The sequence below is a fragment of the Denticeps clupeoides genome, chromosome 7 (genome assembly GCF_900700375.1).
Source record: "Denticeps clupeoides chromosome 7, fDenClu1.1, whole genome shotgun sequence".
NCBI classification, from domain to species: Eukaryota; Metazoa; Chordata; class Actinopteri; order Clupeiformes; family Denticipitidae; genus Denticeps; species Denticeps clupeoides.
Genome location: NC_041713.1, coordinates 3,179,712 through 3,193,515, shown reverse-complemented (window position 1 = coordinate 3,193,515; position 13,804 = coordinate 3,179,712). Strand labels below are relative to the sequence as shown.

Sequence of the window (13,804 nt, the reverse complement as noted above, 5' to 3'; positions counted from 1 at the left end):
AAAAACGCGCGTTTCATGTCGCGTCGCTTCTTTAACTCACGTGACCTTCCCGCCGTTCGGGTGCTTTTGTGCAGCGTCCCACGGAAACGCGCTGCGCCCCGCCGTGTGGGGTGTTCGTGACGTCAGCGCTGTCCGAGGTGCTGAAACGGTGACGCCCCCCTCCCCTACTCTCTCTCTCTCTCTCTCTCTCTCTCTCTCTCTCTCGCACGCGCTGAACCAGCTGAACTCCGCGACTCCAGCGGGGACACCGGGACACTTTTTAAAAAAAAAGAGTGAAGACCCCCCCCAACCCACCAACTCACCTCCTCCCGGTCGCCTCCTGCGTCCCCCCTCTTCGCCGGGACCTGAGTTGATGAAGCTGCGTCCCGGGGCTTCTGGAGGAGAGGGGAGATGGAGAGATGGAGGGAGGGAGAAATGCTGAGAGAGGCTGAACTGAAAGCAGGGAGCGAGAGAAGAGAGAGAGAGGAGGAGGAGGAGGAGGAGGACGTGATGAAATGGACATCAGTAGACGGTGATGCTGTGGGGAGGGGGGGGGGTCCTGCAGTAAAAAAAAAAAATTCACTTTTCCAGAGAGAGCAGGTGAATGCTGCTGGCATAAAACACACACACACACACACACACACACACACACACACACACACTCTCACACACACGCTGTACTAAAAGCACCGCATGCAGTGGTGCTGCACCGGAGCTGCTGGCGGGGGGGGTGGCGACGGCGGAAAGCGGCCGCGCGTCGAGGGCCTGCGGTCTTTCCTTGGCCATTTTGTGGAGCTCAGCAGATCGGCGGTGGAGCGGGCCGTGCTCATCCCACCACGCTAATTAGTAGACGACTGCGTCTAAACGCGCGTGTGTGTGTGTGTGTGTGTGTGTGTGTGTGTGTGTGTGTGTGTGTGTGTGTCCAGAACCACGTTCTCATTACTCGGCCCAGGACAACGTGCGCCCTTGGGCTGATTACTGTACCTCAGACTGCGTTTCTTCGCCGGTTCGTGATCATCCAAGGCTCGTTTCTGCACACCGTTGAACATGGACTCGGTTAGCACCTTCTGTTCCTACGCCGCACTCGTTTTGGATTTGGGGACATTTTCAGAAGGCCTGAAGGTGCCGTCGGAAACAACTCTTCACCGTCTTCACCTCAAAGACATAAAAGTGTAATATTTGGTTATGTTTGCTTATCGGTTCATTGTATACTTGCAAAATTGGCAAAACTGTGCTGTGTAGCGGCCGCCAAAGCATCTCACTGCATATTTACATTTACATTTACAGCATTTACCAGATGCCCTTATCCAGAGCGACTTACAATCAGTAGTTACAGGGACAGTCCCCCCCCTGGAGACACTCAGGGTTAAGTGTCCTGCTCAGGGACACGATGGTAGGAAGTGGGATTTGAACCTGGGTCTTCTGGTTAATAGGCGAGTGTGTTACCCGCTAGGCTACTACAACCATATCATACCTTGTATGACTATGTATGTGACAAATAAAATTTGAATTTGAATTGGAATTCTCACTTAATCTCTATGAAACGTTCTGCCATAGCTGCCACCGGTGGAGACGCTCATCCCTGCCCGCGTCCTGAACAGACAAGGACGAGACGAACACGATGTCCTCTCGAGCGGGCAGCCACGGGTTATAAAGTGCCGCACGCGCTGTCACGACCTCGTCCGTCTTCACCCGCCCGTTGCACGTCTACAGCATTTACCGGACAGGGAAGGTCCCCCAGGAGACCACCAGGGTCTCGATGGCAGTAGGTGGGCTTTGAACCTGGTACTTCTGGGTTATTAACCACTCGGTACTGCCCCCTGCAGGATGCATTTCTCTGTAAGTCGGCTTTAAATGTGCCTTTAAGCATGAAATAAAGGTCCTGAGTGGCCACACACACCTGAGGTTGTGAAAAATAAGCGGACTCCTTGCGGAACCGTTGAGGAGAAACTGAGGTCCGGCTTGATCAGGCTACCGTCCCGTACCGTCACGATGGTTAAAAGCAGAGGACACGTTTCATGGGTGGCCTAGTGGGTAACACAATCGCCTATGAACCAGAAGACCCAGGTTCAAACCCCACTTGCTACCATCGTGTCCCTGAGCAAGACACTTAACCCTGAGTGTCCCCAGGGGGGGACTGTCCCTGTATCTACTGATTGTAAGTCGCTCTGGATAAGGGCTGAATGTGTAAATGTCATGGTGTCTTTGCTGCATTAACAGGAACCTCATGGCCAGTGTTGCCAGGTCGGGACGGTTTAGGGCCGGTATTTCGGGAGGAAGCGTCTCTAGTGCCGTCCGGGGGACGCCTTCGTCCTCGTTCCCGACTCCGGTCCCGAGGCCGCGCCGGTTCTTGGCGCGCCGGGGTGCGGAGAAAAGCCCGGACCGGAGCTGCAGGGTTCCCCCGGGTTCTGCGCATTGTCAGAAAAAAAAAAAAAAAAAAAGATCACGCGTCCTCGACGTCCATTAAAAAAGAACTGATGGAATGATGGAGTGATGGAACGCATGAACGGACATGAACATGGTCGTGTGTTTCGCTCGCTGGTCGGAGCTGGTGACCAGCAGCATGTAGGGACGGTGCGCTCTGCAGCAGGGAAACCATCTCCTAACCGTCTCCTTTCTCTCCCCTCTTCTCTCCGCAGACTCCTCCTCCTCCTCTTCCTCCTCCTCCTCCTCCTCCTCCCCTCGCCGTTCTCTCTCCTCCTCTCCCTCCCCCCGCTCCCCCTATGCTCAGTTCGGTGTGTGTCTCCACTTTCAAAGGGCGCAAGGGTGGGAACAAGTCGTCCAGCAAAGCATGTTCCAGCGCAGACATGACTTGTCCGTCAGACAGCGAGAAGATCGTGATCAACTGCGGGGGGATCCGGCACGAGACGTACCGCAGCACCCTGAAGACGCTGCCGGGCACGCGCCTGTCGTGGCTCACCGAGCCGGACGCCTTCAGTAACTTCGACTACGACCCCAAGTCCGACGAGTTCTTCTTCGACCGCCACCCCAACACCTTCGCCTTCATCCTCAACTACTACCGCACCGGCAAGCTGCACTGCCCCAACGACGTGTGCGGCCCGCTGTTCGAGGAGGAGCTCGCCTTCTGGGGCATCGACGAGACGGACGTGGAGGCGTGCTGCTGGATGAACTACCGCCAGCACCGCGACGCCGAGGAGGCGCTGGACAGCTTCGAGACCCCCGAGCCGGACCCGCCGGAGGACGACCCGGCGCTGACGGGCGGCGCCGACGGCGACCTGAAGCGCCTGTGCCTGCAGGAGGACGGCCGCAAGCCGAGCTGGTGGAGCGTGTGGCAGCCGTACATCTGGAACCTGTTCGAGGACCCCTACTCGTCCAAGTACGCGCGGGTGAGTGGGCGCGACCGTCCCGAGCGCGATGCGACAACTTTCTGTCGCACCCCCCTCCCCGCCAGCGCCGCAGCGTCCCCTCCACCAGCGGGGTGTTATATATGAATATGATGCGTGTCGTTGTTAATGTCACCCCCTCGACTGCGTGTTCGCGTCCGGACGCGGACTTGCCGCATCGGTATCGCTCGCGTGGGGGGTGGGGGTGGGGAGGGGGGGGGGTCAGGTGACCACGTGACAAAAAAGATAATAAAAAAAAAAAGTTCGCCGGTTCGACTGGTTCCGTCTCTGCCGACCAATCGGAGGACACCGGGAGGAAGCCCGGCCTCGTCCCGAGAGGTCCCTCCGTAGATTAAAGTGCCGCCCGTCACGTGACTTTTCCGGTCAAATGCCCTGACTGATCATTATTTTGCAGAATGCGCGCACACACACACACACACACACACACACACACTCACACACACGCACACGCATCCTTGGCCGCAGGCCCGGTGCGCTGCGCCGCGCTCCGTGTCTTCCTGCCCGCACCTGATTAATTCGGTACCGGTACCGTATCGATTCCGCGCGGTGTCCGGTGCCGCAGGATCCTGGCCGGGAAATGAATAACGATATCGGCCGTATCGATTCCACGTCGCGTTATATCTCACCAAAGGAAAAGTGTCGCTGCAAAACAGACACCGTTTTAATAAAGGCTTCAATGCGACATTCACAGTGGAAACACACACACACACACACACACACGAAGGAAGGAAGGAAGGCTGCGGGGATTTGTTTTGTGCAGAAATACCGCGAAAACTCCGGCCGAGTTGACGCATCTGGAGAATTAAGAAGAAGGTTCCAGCAGGTAGATGTTCTACAGACGAACGAAACGGGAACGAAACGGAACGTGGCCGGATTCAGCACCGCGGACAGCGGCCGCCAGCGGAGAAGAACCCGTGGAAGATGTTCCGAGATTTCAATTCCCCTGGACCTGTGGCGAGATCGGTAGAGGTCAAGATCGTCGTCGGGCCGACGTGTGTGTGTGTGTGTGTGTGTGTGTGTGTGTGCTCTCACGCCCTTTTCCGCTTTTATCGTCAACCCGTCACGACCACGCCCCCCTTTTTCACACCACAGTGACCGGGCGCTTCGAGCCTCTGGTCACCGTGTGTCCCCGGGTCCCCTCGGCGAGGCGCAGCACTGCGGCGCTGGAGAGGAGCCGCCGCCGCCGCCGCCGCCGCATGCATGGCTGGGAGGAGGGGCCGCACAGGCGTTTATTTGTTTGGGACCTGCCGCGCGATTCTGGCCATTGATTGGACGGATGGGGGGAAGGACGTGTCATGACCGGTTATTAAGACCGAGGCGGCATCCTGTAGGATTGTTACTAGAATCGCAGATTTTAGATTTTTTTTTTTATTTCTGCTGTTTACGTGCATGATGAGATTTGTCTGTATTTCTGTGTTAAGATGTGAGAAGGATGTTTGTGACGTATTAATAAAACCCGTCACTCCCGCCATTCTGGGGAAAATGTGACGCACGCATGCGCAGTCAGGGAGAGAGTTGTAGTTTATCTTTAACCGCCATTCGGTTAAACATCGTGCTATATATAAGTTGTTCTTACGTTCTGAAAACGTTATCTAACGTACCGGCCATCTGGGGCATGACCTTCAGACTTTTTGGTAGGTCCAGGGGGCGGCCTTTTTACTGTTACAGCACCCTTCAAGCACCTGATTGGACCGGGCCCGTCCGGTCGAGGTGGACCAGGAACCCACAGTAACCTGCGCCGAAACCCCGCGGGCTGAGCATCTCGCGCAGGATGTGGTAACTCGGTCACCGACTGGTGCCCTAGAATCAAGACATTTATAAACGAGTCGCTGGCCCATGTGACTCGGCCGTCACGGGCTCGTGTGAGCAAAGTGCTTACGGCAGCCAGGGCCTCGAGACAAGGTCTTGTCCGAGTGTACGACAGCCGGGCAGGTGTGCGTCCGCCCCGACGTGACGCCGAGACCTAAATAAGCCACGGGGCGAGCAGCCGGTGGCTTGCAGAACGGCGCCATGCTCGGTTGGGCAAGTGGGCAACTCTAAATAAACGATATAAGTTCTTATTTCCCACAAATGACAATACATATATATATATAGAAAAATTTAGCAGACTTCAGTCCAAGCAATAACAAAATGAGCATTAAAACAACATAAGAGACACAGAAGATGGGAGATCGATGGGTGGATGATGGTAATATGCGCATTAGCTTCATTTATGTCAAATCAATTTACTTTCTACTGAGGACTGTTCACTGAATAGAACTGAACATCAGAGCCACCACTTGATCCAAAAACGCTATAAGATCATCTCTGATTCTGTAGTTGTTAGGTTCTGGTGGACCCGTTCCGAAACCCGTTCCGACTCTCACCTAGTTTGTTTAGGTCGTAGTCGGGTCTTATTATCCCATTACAACGGCCCGTGGAGCTCTGGAAAAGTGGCATTTCATTTCAAACACAATGGCACAATGTGACCATCCAGAGCGACTTACAATTGGTAGTTACAGGGACGGTCTCAAGTGTCTTGCTCAGGGACACGACAGGGCCAGTAAGTGGGGTTCGAACCTGGACTGGACTACTACCGCCCAAAAACTGTGAGAACTCGCCTATGAACCCCACTTACTACCATCGTGTCCCTGAGCAGTCTCCAGGGGGGGGGGACTGTCCCTGTAACTACTGGTTGTAAGTCGCTGTGTATGAGGGCGTCTGGTACATGGCGTAAATGTACATCAGGTGTATTTTCTACATGCACATGTCCGAAGGCAGCAGAATAAAAGCATGCTGCATCTGCCACGAAAGCCGGTTTTCAGCCGGAGGACCCCCAGGACCAGGTCTGGTCGCCTGGTTTGTTTCCGCGTGGGGCGGGGGCTCGTGCAGCAGCAGCAGCAGCAGCCCGGGGTGTGTAGTAGTGAAAGTGAGCTGCGCCTGGTGCGTGGGCTTGACTAATTATTGTCAGCGAGGGGCGGACGGCGACGCCGAAAATATCCTCGCGCGTCAGAACGCGGCGCTTTAAAACTGTGTCAGGGCCGGGGCCTGCGCGTGTGCTGCTTCTACTGGTCCCCATCAAGACCAGTGTCCAAAAATACCACATGCTGCACGCTGTAAAAGAGCATTTTTCATTTTATTTTACAGAAAACAGAATAGAATTTGGGTCAGATCCTCCATTTCAACTTCTCAATAGATTAGACAACTAATTACCTAAAAAAAAAAAAAAAAGTTCTACAAATGTCCCAAGGACATTGCAGGGGTGTTGAGGGAACGTTGTCTAGATGGCCCAGGGTCATTGGGGTGACGTTTAACGTAGTGCTAGAAACACCTGCATGCAACCTCACAGCACTACCCAACGCACAACTATGTTTAACCTGTCCCGCAGGGCATGCTGGGTAGTGATGGCCTCCACGAAACAGGAAGTCTCTGTCTCTCTATCTTTAATAGCACAGACGTAACAAGTACATTTTCTTCAACGGAGCCCCAATGCAAACCTGCGAAAACCAAACTGCAGAAATGTTTGTTAATGTAACAAAAATTATCATAGAATTTCCTTCATTTCTTGAAGCGATGACATCATGCACATAGAGAAAGAGACCCTGTTCTCCTGTTGTCCTCTGAGCAGTTCTCCATCTGTAGACTTTTGAGGAGATCATTCATTAGTCTGCAGAGTTGGGAAGAGTTCTTCTAGTGCATCGCTACATTTCAGTGGGGCGGTGGGACGCGGACCCGTAATCGGACGGTCGCCGGTTCAAACCCTGAGCCGCCAAAGTACCACCGAGGCGCCACCGTCCCCACGCGCTGCTCCCCGGGCGCCATTCATGGCCGCCCACTGCTCACCAAGGGTGATGGTTAAAAGCAGAGGACACGTTTCACCGTGTCACCCCCTGCTGTGCTGCGGTGGCTCACAATGACAATCACTTTCACTTTTTAATCACTAGTTGCTGTGCACACTTTCGCGTAGTCCCTTCCTGATCTATCAACTGTTACTATTGGGAAGATGAGAAAACATTGACACCTTTGCACGGCACTTTATATTCAGGCTACGTCTACGTGAAATTACCGCAGTAACATCCAGGCCACAACTGTAACGAGGATATTCAAATTCAAATTCAAATTTTATTTGTCACATACACAGTCATACACGGTATGATGTGCTGTGAAATGCTTTCTGCAACTGCTACAGACCACAGTATTGCAAATGTTGCAAGTAAAACAGTGAACCAATATGCAAATATTGCAAACATAACCAAGTATTACACTTTTACGTCTTTGACATAAAATATGTGTAACTGGTAGGGTGAAGGTGTGCAAATGAGTTACAGTTTTTTACAATGTTTAAGAAAGAAGAAAGAGCCATAAAAGAATATATCAGATGTACCGTATGTATATTTAAAAGGCAAATGATGTAACGGCCTCCAACCAGCAGGGTCACAAACAATGACCAGCAGAACCAGCAGCACACGGTGACCAAGCGCGCCAGCTTTGCACCAGGGCCGTGCTGGTTTCTCCTCCGGTTTGCGCGTGGCTCTGCACACGCCTCTTCCCTCCTCTTCCTCGGCGCCTTGGTCCCTGCCGCCATCCCTCCTGCTCTAAATATAGAACCGTAATGGGGGAAGGGGACCACGGCTGCACACAGGCGCAGGCATCACCCTCCGCAGCCAACCTGTAACCCGCCTCTCCGCCTTCAACCCGGCGTGCCGGAGAGAGCCGGAGCCCGCGCCACACGCCGCCGCGCTGATTCGCCCTTTCGCGGGTTTTTTTTTTTTTTTGGGGCTGCTGCTCACCACGCTTAGGTATTGCACGCACTGCGGTGGAGGAGCGGGGCCACGCGAAGGGGGGTCTCGCTCGAGCCACGCGTTCACATGGGGCCCCGTCAGGGGTCGGCCGCGCCGCTTTCAGCCAGGATCCTGTTAAAACCAGGTCTTTCATCTCCTCTCGCAGGGTGGTGGACCAGTGGACGGTGAGAGCGGTCCTCTGCCCAGTCCTGCTGTCCATGTCCCGCTTATTAAACCTTTTTGAAACATTGATCACATTGTTAGTCGTTGAGATACACGCGGTGCGACAAAACAGATGGTTTGTTGATCCTGGCTTCTGAGTGACGGATTACATGAATCAATGACCAAAACACACACACACACACACACACACACACACACACACACACACACTGCTGGTCTTCCTCTGTGCTTTCTTGTCGTTCCCTTGAGAAAGCAAGATGAACAGTGGTCTAAAAACAGAACAGAACAGACCAGAACAGCAACAAAACCCTCAACACACACTTCTGCGGCTGTCTGGAGGTGGACCCCTGGGAGATCCCTCCATTCATCCATTCAGATCATTGGTTGGCTTGAATGAAACCAGCATCTGAGTGATGAAGCTAATTCAGATGGTGGAGAGCATCTCCCATTGGTGCTCCGCTGAGCCCATATCATGTTCGAGATCCGTTTATCTTTTCATTTGTGTCTCACAACCAGACTTGGTGGAGTGGACGGGTTAAAGGCCCCCGGTCTTCTCTTTATCATCTGCGGACCGGAGCTTTTTGCATCACACGCGGTGCATAGTGACTGTGTTGCCTGGTGCAACCATTCAAATATTTTTTCCTTGTGACCTTGAACTGTGGGGGTGAGGGGGAAACTCAGTGCTCCCTATGGATGTCCTTCTTCCGGTCTGGTGCAATGAAGTGACCAGTTAGATGCTCCTACATGACTCAGACTCAAACTCTGTGTTCTTTAAAGGCTTAAAAAATATCTATCCACTCTCTTGTATGCTTCTGTATGCATTATAGCAAATGATGAACCCATACTTACGGTAAAAACGGCTTATCAGTGTTACATGTCATACCAGGAAGCACCACTAGATGCCAGGCAATGAAAATAACTTATGGTGGACTCCATAAGGGGCAGTGGTGGCCTAGCGGTTAAAGAAGCGGCCCTGTAATCAGAAGGTTGCCGGTTCGAATCCCGACCCGCCATGGTACCACCGAGGTGTCACTGAGCAAAGCACCGTCCCCACACACTGCTCCCCGTGCACCGGTCATGGCTGCCCACTGCTCACTCAGGGTGATGGGATAAATGCAGAAGACAAATTTCACATTGTGCACCGTGTGCTGTGCTGCTGTGTATCACACATGACAATCACTTCACTTCATATGAACTCGTAAGTCTGGATTTCTGAGTTCCCAGTTGGAAAATCCATCTGGATCGTCCCATGAGGTCAGAATTCAGTCTCATAATGCAATATGGCTGTCTTCTGTCCATTTTTTCCTGTCTTGCTAACAATAGCTAACAAAGAGCCAGTTTTTGCAAACTATGGATCATGTCTGATACGTGTGCGGGAAATAGACGGCACCTTGAACATACAATTCATTTCGATTTTATATCTTGTGGTCTCCTAAAGACTGCATGAAAAACACAGACCACACAAAGGCCACCTAAGCAAAAAGGTCAGGCTAAAATTAAAACACCAACAACTCAAAAATATAGAATACATTGAAAATAATGACAGAATCTATTAACTCTATTATATGCATAAATGAACTTATTGCTATTTCAAGTATATTGGTAATTTCCTCACTGGCGTTCATGATGAATACACCATGCATACGTATTTTCTATGTTTTTCCAAGGCAATTATTATTGAGTTCAGAGGTCATGTACCTAACAGAGGCTCATCTTCCATCAGAATTTGATATTTTCAGCATGAGACGTCGTTCTCACAAGTTCACTCTGTTGTTTTTCTTTTTTTATATTTTATATTTTTTTATCTCATTACCCCTCTTCCTCCACAGCGCTGGTCCCACAAGACTTCATTCCTGCACAGGGCCAGAATAACTAATCTGAGACGGGCAGACAGAGAGAGAGAGAGAGAGAGAGAGAGAGCGAGCTAGCGAGCCGGCGGTTTAAAAAGCAGAGGCCGGCACAGCTGCCCTGCCGCCGCGCATCGAGGTGACTTCCGAAACGCGTTCGTCCTCTGAATCCGCCCGGTGTGTGCGTGTGAGCACAAAAAAAAAAATGATGACTGGAACACTGCAGCAAACCGGAGAGGGGGGTGAGACGAACGCAGGGACCCTGGCGTTGGTGTGAAACTGTAACCGCAGCCGATGTGGCAACAGGGATGCAGAGTCCGGCAAAAAACGCTCGGTGTGTGTGTGTGTGTGTATGCGTGTGTGTGTGTTCACGTCAGTGTCGCTGTTTAATGGGCCAGAGGAGCGTCCACTCGCCGCGGTGTCATTGGACTATGCTTGTCCGCCCTACACTTTTGCTGCAGTGTGTCTGTCTGTCTCAGCTCACAAAGTCAGGCCCCGAGTTTGCATCTCCGGCGTTTATTTCCGAGCGCAGGTTCTCGCCGGATCAACGCCGCGAATGTAAATGTTCTGAAGGCTGGCGTGAGGCAGAGATGGAGCACGGGGCAGAGCGGCACTCTGTCACCAGAGCTGATGGAGGAACGGGAGAGCATGACCATAGCTAAGCATTTTCTGGTCCAGTGGGAGAACGAGGGGGGGTGGGGGGGGGGGGGTGCACTGCAGGGGAGAGGGGCATTGTGGGAGAAAAAAAAAAGTGCTGTAACCTAAAGATGAGGATGGAGTGATAAGGGGAGGAGGGAGCAGATTTACTCCCCCTGCTGTATGCCGGTTGCACGTGAGCCAGATAACGACCCCGGACGTTCTGCGGCCTCCAGGCACGAAGGGTCTAGAACCCAGAAACGTCCCAGGGTCCCCTCTCACAGGCATGCACTGTCACCAGCTGTCACCTGAACGGGAGATTTATACTCCTCATTTCATTATTCATACTGTGGGCTTTACCAGCTAATGCATTATCTAAAGTAGACCCGTCAAAGTCCGGCCCCGGGGCCGAATGCGGCACATCTGAAGCAGGCCTTGGCGTCGCTGGCCCACAGTTAATGCACAAGTTATTGTCCTGGTGTCGCTTATGATCCATCATCCATCCATCGATTTCTGTTCGGATGAGTTAAGGACTTATTTTTCATATGTTTTATAGCTTAAGCAAAAAAAAAAAAAAAAAAAAAAAAAAGACAGGAGAAAAGAGCTACTAGAATCAAGGTAATTGATGTAAATTATCTAGCTTCTAAAACTGAATTATAGTTTAAACTATATTTAAAAACAATGTGTTCTGACTTGTTTCATTTCCTTGCAATGAATGTCCTTGATAATGTAATTTATGATTTTTGATAATGTCGGTGTGAGCCAAGTCTTTTACTCCACGCCTGCTGAGCCAGTCATTCAGCTTGCTTTGTAAAATTATTCATGAGTACGTGTTAACAAAGATCCAAACAGTTCAGGTTTAACTGGGTGAACTTTCCTGGTCTCTACATTCGCAGGAATGTTCTTTTTAAATCGAGCAGTTTTAAGGACGAATTTGAACTACAGGAATTTGACAGCGACGCAACAGCATTTCGGATTCTGCTGTTTAAGTGAATGTCTGGAACATTCCGGACAGAACGTGGGCGTTTTTCGACTCTGAGCACGTCCGTGTGGAGTCTGGATCAGGTGGTGGTTACGCTGCTGGATGTTCAGGGCCACCATCTCTGCACTGCTGGACGGTTCGCTGCTTCCTGATGAGGGCGGTTTTACTGCAGCGCTACTGCAGCCGCATGTAGGCAGAGTTAACAGCGACAAGAATGCATCTTTCCTTCTGCAAACACTCAGCACAAAAAGCAAGATATGCTGCTTTTCAAGTAATAGTGCTCAGCAAAACGTGAGTGCTGCTAAATGCCATTTATTTGCGGCAAAGCTGAAAGCTCCCAGTACTGATGGGCTCTGAGAACTCATGACTTGCTGAATAGTGCATCCGAAACAACCGAAGGCATACCGTAGATACTTTATTTACTTGTACTGTACCGTGTCTACGTGGGCCGGGAGATTTATGATTTTCATTTAATAATTCACACTGTTGTGTCTAGCGCCTCGTGCATTATCTAAACATATGCAGCGTCTCGGAGACGGACTGCCCGATCAGCTACTCTCCTGCAGTGAATGAATGCATTAAAATCTCTGCAGATTCCTGGGTAATGCAACAGCGTAGATGTAACGGCATACACACACACACACACACACACACACTCGTGTGTACATATATGGACAGATCCCACCTCGGCCTGGAGAAATATTTGCACATGGTGTTCACCTTTTCATTAATGTACGTGGAATGGGTGTCTGGAGTGCTTTTGCCACAGTCACATGAATTCCATTAATGAAGGTATTCATTCCCAACTTTTCCCAAATGTGTCCAATGAAAAATTGTCAATGAGGCAAAAAAATATTGCAAAAAACGTTTTGACTCTCGAATGTGGCGCTATTTCAGTTGATTAAGAAAAAAGAAATGCATATTTGGGTCACAAACAGTCACATGACATTTAAAAATGCACGGCACTGTATTTCTGGACAGAGGAGGACTTATTAATTCTTCCAAGACACAAGTTTTCTGAAAATAATTATTTCATACAATGGGAACAAATTAGGTTTCTTGCCACTTTGAAAATGTCCCTTTAGGAATGTCTCGTCTTTAAAGAACTTTAAAAAACACCAAAAATCCATTTGATTAAAGCAGCTGATACAGTGATCTTCATGGTGGCATGAAGATCATGGACGCAGCAGTGGCAGCAGCTCGTATAGAGCCCTCACCGGATCCTCATCACATTTTAAAAGGTTACATTTCATAAAACGAGGCAGTTTTATTACAAGGCCATTATGTAACAAACGGCAGGATGTGGACGCGGGGTGTTTTCATCAAACATTCATGCTGATTAATCCGAAAATGTTCTGGCCTTTTTCTTCGGAGGGGGGCGTCCAGCGAGGCACTTCCAGGAACATGCATGTTGTGATGCGCTTTCTGCGTTTTGTGTTTGTCTGCTGCAAAATTTAGCTCCTGTTTTGTATGGCGTGGACTAATGGTCTTGGTCCTTTGTGTGACAGGGCTTTTATGTCCATTCTTGGGCCGATGGTAAAGTGGCCTGATATATGTTCTCCAGCCAAGAGAGAGACAGAGGGAAAGAGAGCAAGAGAAGCAAAATGGATAGAGGGGGTGGGGTTGAAATGGCCAGGGAACTAGTAGAGCTGATCCCATCATCGCTTGAGCCATATTCCATGACTACTGTTCTGGGATCAGCCTTTCTTCCTTTAACCTACTCCCAATGCATACTGCCATCAGACAAAATACTGATCTCAGACAAGTTATTAGCCTGTGAATTATCCCATCCCTGTTCTAGCACCCTCACTCAGTGCGGCGTGTAGGGGTGATGCATCACATGAAGTGTTTTGCCGTTAACGCCGTGTCGTTATGACTCCTGCTTCATCTTCCACTCTTACATTTCCTCGAAGACTGCAGCACATGAATTACTGCATCGAGTCTCCGGTTTGGCAAAGAAAAAAAAAAAAACCCATGCTGCTCTGAGCCAATCACCACAGAGATACAGCAGTCAGCTGACTTAGGAGTCATGCCCCGCCTCTCCTTCTCTCG

At 50.8% G+C, this 13,804-nt stretch overlaps 1 protein-coding gene across 7 annotated transcripts in view; it reads left to right on the top strand.

The window, feature by feature from the left end:
- The window catches only part of kcnc3a (potassium voltage-gated channel, Shaw-related subfamily, member 3a), a 44,845-nt gene that overhangs the window by 2,931 nt on the left and 28,110 nt on the right, over positions 1-13,804 (top strand). For all 7 annotated transcript variants that reach the window (XR_003750291.1, XR_003750293.1, XR_003750292.1 and 4 more), the window contains exon 2: positions 2,619-3,326. Coding sequence is in view for 4 of the 7 variants with exons in the window: in XM_028986299.1 (XP_028842132.1) it covers positions 2,703-3,326 (624 nt within the window). In the remaining 3 variants the exon portion in view is untranslated. The remainder of the gene's footprint in view (positions 1-2,618; positions 3,327-13,804) is intronic.